The following is a 9,723-nucleotide window of genomic DNA, read 5'->3' as shown; positions in this document are numbered from 1 at the left end:
ATCACGACGTCTTCATCGTCCTCCAAGAACCATGGAGGTGAAAGTGACACCTCACCCCTCACAGCCACATAGACGGAGCCACCGTCACACACCTGAAAACCCCACGCCCATATCATGCTTGATGAACGTTGGGGTGGAATTATTGCCTCACCTCACACATTCGCACCTCTAGCGTCACACGTACAGACAAATGTTACTTCTCATCAAGGAGCTACAAATACACCTGCAATCATTTCATCTTCACCGTACTCCACGTGCAATGGTTGTGAAAGTGTCACCACCTCACATACTTCCTGCACGGACCTACAAGAACGCCTTATTCGGTTCATGTTCAATTTGTTTCAAAGAAAAGTGTCTGTGAACGAGTCTTCTCACTTCACATACAGCCGTGCAGTGAACTGCAAACACGCCTGCAATCAGTGTTCGTCTTCACCGTATTTCGTGGGCAATGACTGTGAAGGTGTCGCCTCCCTTCACACACTCTTGTGGGAGGAACTACAGAGCACCTGCAACCAGTTCTTTTCACCTGAATTCCATGTGCAGTGGCTGTGAATGTGTCACCTCATCTCACACAATTCAGTGCAAGGCGCTAAAAGCAAACCTTCGACGGGCTCGGACTGTGTTTACATGAAAAATGGCTGTGAAAGTGTCACGTCACCCCACACTCTCTCGTGCAGTGAACTACACCTGAAAATCAATTCGCCGTCATCGTATTCCATGGGCAATTGCTGTTATTGTGTCGCCTCGGGTCACACATTCTTGTGCAAGGAATTACAAAAATACCCGCGATTCAGTTCCTCTTCACTGTATTCCATCAACAATGGATGTAAAAGTGCCACATCTCCTCATACGCTCTCATGCAAGGAACCACACACAGTAGTTTATATTTACCGTGATTCACCAAGAATGGCCGTGGAGATGTCACCTCTCCTCACACATCCTCTTGCAAAGAGCTCCAAAGTTTCAACTACTTCGAATTCATCTCGATTTGTGGTCAATGGGTTTGAAAGTGACACCTCACAACAAACCCTCGTGCAACGAACTACAGAACCTCTGTAATCAGTGCGTCTTGGTATTGTTCCATGTACAGTGGCTATAAAAGTATTACCGCTCTTTAAACACCCCCATATGAAGTCACCACAAACAAGTACACACTGCGTATCAACTGTGCTATACTAACAATGTTTTTAAAGGTGTCGCCTCACACACTTGCACAGAATGAGTCCACTCACGCACACATAGAAACTCTACATGCCTTGTTATCAGTGAAGTCACCACACCTTACACATCCTCATATGAGAAGCAATAGACACACCCGGAAGCTGCTGGCTTTAATTGTGTCCTTGAAGAACAGAAGTGAAAGTGTCACCTCCACACACAAGCACAACACACAAAGAGCACATACACACACCTGTTAATGCTACATTTCTTGTGCACCATCAACAGTAGAGATCTAAACCGTCTTTTCCTCACAGTCCCACACACAAGGAGCCATAACCACACTTGCAAACAGTACCTCTTCCCCATGTTCAATTAGCAGTGGATGTGAAATGTCACGTCGTTTCACACCCGGTCACGAGAGGCCAGAGCACACCAGGAAGCACTACGACTTCATTGTGCTCCCTGAAGGCTGGGGTGAACGCGCCACCTCACAACCACGCACATAGGAGCCCCTCGCGCAGATGTGAGAGTCATCTGATCTTTCAAGGACTACCGTGCACAGTTGGAGCACATGGTTGCTGTTTGCATCTGATAGTCGTGACTTGGCTTCCCATTGCGACTGGGTATTTCCCGTCCCTCTCAGGTGAGCAAAGCCAGGAGCTGTTATGTGGAGACTCATTGTTCCCTCACTGCGTGAAGAGAAGTAAAGTTCCACCCCAACCCTCGTCCACCCTTGGCATCGCCCCCAGTCTCCCTCACTCCGTCACCCACTCCTCCCCCTCTCTACTCCTCCTCCCGCTCTTTCTCCTCGCTGCCGGTCCCCACTCTACAATCCAGTGTCTGCTTTCCTCGATTCCACAAGTGCCGAGCTTCAGCGGCAGCCGCGCAGCGCAGAGGTGAGCAGCGAGGTGCGCGCTGCCGAGGTGAGCTGCGCGCAGAGGTGGGCGCTGCGCCAGGACCTGGAGACCTGCGGGACATCGGAGGGAATGAAGAGAGGCTGAGCACTCCTGAGGCCGCCACCTCAGCCACCACTGCCAGCCACACCAAGGCACAGACACCTGCGCAGGGACCATGAAGGCGAACTGGGCCATCTTCGGCTACTTTTTGGTGGACCTTTTCAGCTCGGTGTGCTGGGCGCAGGGCAAACCCGGGCAACATTTTGGAAGCATCGTGGTGGTCTCGGGGGGCAACCATAGCAGTCCCGGGGACCCCGGATCTTCGGATACCCCACAGGCCACGGACGCCTGTCGGGGCTACTTCGACGTCATGGGACAGTGGGACCCCCCGTTCAACTGCAGCTCGGGAGAGTTCATCTTCTGCTGCGGGACCTGTGGCTTCCGCTTCTGCTGCAAGTTCAAACAAGCCAGCCTGGACCAGACCACTTGCACCAACTACGACCGGCCCATCTGGCTGAACGCCGCCAAACCCCCTCCGCGCATCGACGACCCCCTGCACGACCCCACCCGGGACAAGACCAACTTGATCGTATACATCATCTGCGGGGTGGTGGCCGTCATGGTGCTGGTGGGCATCTTCACCAAGCTGGGGCTGGAGAAGGCGCACCGACCCCAGCGCGAGAACATGTCGAGGTAGGTGATTACCCTCTTGGGATCAGGCATTTGGTAGCCACAAGAGCGCCAACGAGCCCATTTGATATGTTTTAAATATTGCATTCACAAAGACCAAGAAACTACAAAAGTTCAACTGCCCAGGTGCACGCATGTCGTGCGCGCATAACATCATCCCCATCCGCATGCTACCTCACTGGTCTTAACTTAGAATAACCGTGCGCCAAAACACTTCACACCACCGCTGAAGCGCACCTTGGCCCATGCAATGATGGGACACCCTTGCCATCCTAAGCTGTTTAACTCACCACCTCGCCTCTGCTACTCAGCAGGGGCGCCTTGGTACCCAGCCATCAACAAACTATGGCTTGCTCACCCACCCCCTCATCTTACAATACATCTGCGTGTTTATTGGCTCTGCGTGATAATGGTCGAGCAAGGATACCTCGGATGGGTTTCGGGAGAGGAGGTGGAAGGAGGAGGCGCTCACCTGCGCGGATACTGTAATCACCGAGATGCTGAGGTGACGGGCACTCAGACCTGTACTGTGCTTGCTTTGTTTGTGGCAAAGCATGGGGGCACGGTCTGTTCGCTCGCGCACACACTTCCAGAGCATGGTGCATTGAGTAGTGATGTACGCATGTTTCGCTTCTCCTACCTCAGCAACGCGCACGCATGTGTGGTGCGGTGCACAGGTGATGCTTGTTCTAGTGGTCTGCCGCGTTAACTGCATTATTATCCGTGTGGAAGAAGTGACATTTGGCATTTACCTGCAGCCCCGTGCGCTGTCCAGTGGCTGCGGGGAGCGTCGTGCCAGTCACTTTCCATGCAAAATAGGGACCAGAGCACCTGTTCTCGGGGTGAATTGCGCAACCTGCACCGTGTAAATGCGTCTACCTTTTTGTCAGGATTGAACTCGTAAAGGCACGACGACACAGCAGGCTGTGTAAAAACGTCGGAGGGAAATGGGGTTTGACCTATTTTCCTGGGGAATGTATGGATCATCGCTGAGAAAGGGGGTTGCCATGAGAGCCTTGCCGTTGCCGCTCCTCGCGGTGCGCGCCTGCTCCGGAGCTGGCATGGTTAATGTGTGGGCAGAGGCGGGCGGGGAGCCGGTGTGGGTCTGTGTGCCTGTGGTGTGCGCACTGGGTAGGCTGACGGCCCTGGACACGAGCCCGGGTGTGAGAATCATAGCAGCAGATCGTGTCAGCGCCTCAGAACCGAGGCACAACACTTTCAGGAAAATGTTCGGGTCTGTCTGAATCATTATGCAAATTCGAGCACACGGGGGCACAAACAGATGGGGGAAGACGTGTGCAGATGAACGCAGCTATGCGCCTTTTTAAGTCTCGAGGATGCGTCCAAGATCCTTGGTAACTTTTTAAAGGTGCAGCTTCGATGGAAGGCAACTCTCTGGGAGGAGCGTGGACAGTTACCAGCACTGTGCCCTCGGTGGTTCTCTACTGAACAAAGAGACTGCATGGTGAGGAGTGCAGCAAAACACGTCATGCACGCTAATGCACAATTTTGGATGGTACCACAGACGCCAAGTGAATGGCCCAATGGCATGAGCATGTTTAAAATGCGAAATACCTAAACACATACTTACATACATACATACAGCAAACAAGTCTCCCTTACTGCATATCGCTCTCAGACACTGGTTCCAGATTACCGGCCACTGCTACATACATATAATGAGCATTCACTTCACACCATTTATTGGTAGTTACTGCACCCCCCCACCCGGGCCCTTCCAACAGCTGACTGAAGACACACACCTGTTTTTTGACAGTGGAATAAAAAGTTGACCAGCTTTTCTTGTCTGTTCAGTAGGGCTTAGAAGCTATAAAAGGTGACAGCCAGTGCCCCACAGCACCTCTAAATAAATAAATACAAAAATAAATGTCAGCGAAAACTTGGGGGGTTTGCTAAGGGCCCATTTTTATTTTGTTGAAGGTTGGCAATACAATATTAATAAATACAAATATACAAATGCACTAGCCGACCTAGAGTACCTTGAGAGGGCGCACGCAGTGCGCACTGCCCAGAACCCGTTCGGGGCTCTCAGCTCTATGTTGAAATGTCTTCTGTGGCACCACAGCGGCTTGAGTCTTTGTTCTGGAAGTTTTAGCATAGCTGCAGCATTGGCGCTGCTCCTTGGGCAGCGTAAACAGAGCGACCAATAGCACAACACACGCACACTGTGACTATGCATCACCACCGATCATCTGCTGTTAGCGGAGAGCAGGCTGTTCTTTTTATGTACTGGGCACCAAAGCACACACACATTGGTTCAGGAAGCATAACAAGTGTAAACATGTCTGAGGACAGTTTTTGGAGCATCGAGTAATGTTGAGCGACCTCAGAATGGGTGTGCACTTTGAATATCCAAACTCAACACATGATGCGACATAATACAGAAAAAAAATGACAGTAAATAATTCTAGATTTTCTATAACTAAGCCCACATATATCTACCTATACAGACGAAATATCTTCAAGGCACGTAGATGTGCAGTTAGGAGTAGTACATTTATTCTTCCCTACATACACTTACCTTTCAATATTTTGTCCCTCGATATTCTGCTATCTCGATATTGCTGGTGTGCATATTCAGTAATACAATCCTCACATGTTTATTCTCAGGTTGATACACACTACCTCCACGCAACATGTATTCATACATCTTGTGGAAGAGCCACCAAATTCATGAACCCTGGGTTCAACCCAAAAACTGGACATATACAAAGATACTTCTAGTGATTTCAGCAATTAGCTGAGTCCAGGCATTGCTTTCTGATTCACCTCCCGTCAATAGGCACCACAGCTCCTATAGTTTCCCCAGGCACATGCAATGTTTTGATCCAAGCTATTTTTGATGATATACCTTCCTGGGTCTTGATGGCTATGTGGGCCCTACATTTCCCCCTCACCTTCCCTTATGCCCTTGTCCACTTCTCTGATTCCATCTGTTGTCGTCGAGAACACTCTTTGGAATGGGAATTTAAACCCTGTCCCTAAATCTGATTTCTTTTCGAAGGACGCAGACACTTTCGGTTACTGCCTTTCTTTTTTTTGCTGCGTTTTCCTGTTGTATGACATCACTAGATCCGCACTAGGTGGAACAAACCAGACCTTGTTTGCCAACTAAAACACAACTGTTAACATAGAGGCCACAGAAATGATCTTAAAAGCACCGTTTTATTAATCTGATTTGTAAGCACTGTTTAAATCAGGTATTGGGAGAGCTGTGCAGTGCTTCACTCCAGATGGTCAAAATGGAAAAAACACATCCTCATTGTACTCAGGGTTTGAGTTTTTTAAAGTTTTATTTTTTAAATCACAGGTGGTTTGTCAATGGAAACAACTCCTTTCAATGTTATTAGCCAGTCTCTGAAATATTGTCTGACTTATTCTGTGGACAGAAAAAAGTCGAGTCACGAAAGGTATTTATGTGGACATGTGTGGTGCCCACACACGATATATTAACTTTAATGCCGTTGATGAGCGAATGATGAATCTAGCAGTGGGTTAGAAAGTGTGTGTGTGTCTCTATGTGCTTGTGGGCGTATTGTGGGGATAAAGTGCTGAGCTTTCACCAACTAATGCTGCATGCAAAGTGTGTGCTTTTTTGAGCCCAGGTAAGCTACGTCTCTGTGGCTTACCGGTGGGATGGGGACCTCAAATTGTACGCACCATCGTGACAGTTTCTCACACCTAGGAAGGGTGATTAAAATGGAAAAATAATGAGGGCACATAACAAAAAGTCTTGCTCCTCAGTCCTCAATTACTCTGAGAATAAACCACTCATCCTTCCAAACGTTTACATTGCTCAGAGCCCTGAAGACAAGCTTTCTCAAACCATTCTTTGCCACATGCCAACACAATACTGGCCCGCCACCCTGTCCAGTGCTTTAAATTGGAAGGCTCTATCCGGTAGTACATAGTGACCCGGTCCAGTGCTTTAAATAGGCAGATACTATCTGGTACTGAGTACCTTCACTTCTATATTCCCATTTAAAGCACTGACCGGATCCAAAGAACATGTATTTCCTGGACCCGCTTAGGCCACTCCAAAGATTGACAGAAGAATGTTCACTTCCTAATGCCTGTTTCATCAACCAAAATTATCATGACAGTCCTAGACTAGGGCCCACACAGTATACCTTTCCAGATTGACAAGTGGCTTATGGGTGACACTCAGGCACAACACAAAACAGGAATTAAAGGTAGAGAAAGAATGAGGCATGTATGGTGTTCTAATCCCCAAAATCTGTCTTTGCATCTTAGAAGTTCGGTGGTGTAAATGCGAAAATAGGTATATTGAGAGCAGACCTCAAGAGTTTTAGAAGAAAAAATATAGAGGATTCTCCTTATTGGTATGTATGAGTATTAGCATTTTTAACTTTACTGATGCCCAAGAACATGGAATTTAGGAAAATACAAATAGAATAAAAAATTAAATTAAAACAAAAGAAGATTGAAACGTGTGGCAAATGTTTCAAAATATAAAAACAGGCACAACAAGAAGTGTGGCAAAAAACATTGCCATACATATTTTTAGGTTGGAACAAGGGATAAACCAGGAGCTGAAAGCAACCCTGGCAAATATTTAATACCCTCCATAAATTGCATGAAGCAAGCATATCAAGCAATTCTGAACCTTATTAGGAAGGCGTGAGGTGAAGTGCAGCACAAGACAAATTCAAGAAGTAGAGGCACACAATTCAACTCAGAGCACAAGTTTTTAAATCCATTTGTTAACAATCATTACATGCTATAGGCTGTCCTCAAAAATGAGTTATGTCATACTGATATTTTTCAAGGGCCAAGGCAATGCCCCATAGCATTATTTCCTCTCAGCAACACATCATGCATGCAAATATATATGAGCTCATATGAGTCACATTACCTTTTGGGCTGCGTAGACAGGGACATTTACTCGATTATGGAAAGAAATCCACACTCACCCTGTGCAATTGTGAACTATCACAGCTTGCATCTTCCTGGGAAGAGCAGCAGAGTGAATGGCAGAACGATTGCTTGAATCTACAGTTCCATCTTTCACTGGGAGTGCCCCCTGCCACATGATCACGAGGGAGAAGGAATTGCCCCGCCGGTGTGTACAGTGTACAAATGTATCTGCCTGTGGCGGGTGAGAGAGGAGATTAGTTGGGTGTGCCTATGTTCTCCTGTCCCCCTCCCATGGAAGGCCTTTTAAGGGCCGATCTGACTGCTCTCTACCCTGCTTCTAGTGTAGAATCAATGCATCTCCCAAAAACCTATTTTCCTGTGCACCCACTCTGTTATATGGAGCAGACACAGAGGCAATTGCGTTTTCTCCTTTGGATGTCACGCCCCAAGTGAATGAGGTAAAGGCCACTTCGAAGGTTTCTCCGGTTGTGTAGAACAGGGCCTCTTTGCTTTCTGTGGTCAAGCTACCCCCAGAAGTTAGTCTCAAAGTGATATGATGCTGGTTTAATAATTCAAGCCTGTCCCGTAATGTGGGTTCTTAAAATACTGGCATTGGTCTGTTTTCGACACACTTTAGAGGATTTTACACTTGCCAGGAAGAAATCAACGAAGTTGGCAGAAGTTACACTGTATCTAGTGTTGTAAAATAGTTGCATCCATTCCACCAAGCACCCATGAAAGCACCCATGAAACCATTTGATCGAACAATGAACTGACTATATATGTAAGCAGAAAATAAACTTTTTTTTGTCCTTTGTGAAAAGCTCTTTGATGGACCTTACTTTGAGTTTTTCTTTTGTTAGAAAATGCCAAGCTAGTTTCTGCCACGTGTTTTGAAAACACGACAAAAACTGGCATGTATGTAAAGAGCTGCGCATCTATAATTAGACTCATAACAGTCCTTTAATTAAAGGACAATTCAAATAATTAAATGAGATTTTTATTTGACATATGGTTACATTTCCGAAAACACCTAGATCTGCAGATTCCCAGAGGCAGAATGCTAAAAGAGTGGCGAAACAGTGGTAGAGCCTTTAACTACCTAGGCGCTAATGCGTAGGTGTCCAACATACTTCAGGTTCAACAGGCCTAATTAATTTCAGTTGTTCAGGATGACGGCTTTGCAAATGATTATCATATACATCACTTGATATAAATGTATCTTCGAAGACTATTTTAAGAACCGTGAGTGGATCCCATCCGTTTGGACCTAGGCCGCAAACCCTTACATTAATAGAACAGATGTACAGAAATCACCTAACATATCCTCCTTAGTACACCCTAATCTGAAGGTGTACCAAAACTTGGTGACTGTAGTTTTTATTGTTTGAGCCCAAATTAAGAGAGTGAGTTTTACATACGTCTCAAATTCTTGCAGCAGCTTGGGGAGTGAGATTTTAGGATAGGGTCTCGTGCACAGTGACACTCTTAAGCCCATATTTATGCTTTTTTTGCACCGGATTTGCGTCGTTTTTTGACGCCAAATCGGCGCACATTTACAAAATACAATTGTATTTTGTGAGTTTGCGCTGCTTTTGCATCAAAAAACGACGCAAATACGGCACTAAAAAAGTATAAATATGGGCCCAATTTTTTTCCCAATTTCCCAATTTTTTTGTAATTTAAAAATGACACTATTTTACCTTACAACAACTTTAAAAAAATGTGCTCCACTTTAGTGACTGTGAATGGATACATTAAATTCCACTGATATTTTTTTCAAAGATTCCCTATCATTTGTTATCGAACATGGTCACTGCTCTGTACTTCACACTTTCTATATAACAAATGTAAATTACACCACATCTCCAAAAAACAGCTTACTCACACACTTTATGTAAAAGTAGCTGACAACTGTAGATAAATCTATTCCAATTCAAAGCTTTATGTTTAAAGCACACTGCAATGGAAATGCTGCTAAATATTTCTAACTGGAGTTGAAGGGTTAATCAAATTCTCGATCATTTTAAGCACTGAATATCCATTCTACAAATAACTGTAAAGAAAGTAGCATTGA

At 46.1% G+C, this 9,723-nt stretch overlaps 1 protein-coding gene across 4 annotated transcripts in view; it reads left to right on the top strand.

The window, feature by feature from the left end:
• Positions 1-1,991: 1,991 nt before the first annotated feature.
• The window catches only part of SHISA9 (shisa family member 9), a 1,108,248-nt gene continuing 1,100,516 nt past the window's right edge, over positions 1,992-9,723 (top strand). For all 4 annotated transcript variants that reach the window (XM_069210172.1, XM_069210173.1, XM_069210175.1 and 1 more), the window contains exon 1: positions 1,992-2,750. In XM_069210172.1, coding sequence (XP_069066273.1) covers positions 2,233-2,750 — 518 coding nt within the window. In that variant the 5' untranslated portion in view covers positions 1,992-2,232. The remainder of the gene's footprint in view (positions 2,751-9,723) is intronic.

This window comes from Pleurodeles waltl, chromosome 10 (genome assembly GCF_031143425.1).
Source record: "Pleurodeles waltl isolate 20211129_DDA chromosome 10, aPleWal1.hap1.20221129, whole genome shotgun sequence".
NCBI lineage: Eukaryota > Metazoa > Chordata > Amphibia > Caudata > Salamandridae > Pleurodeles > Pleurodeles waltl.
This window is presented reverse-complemented; position numbering and strand designations above follow the sequence as displayed.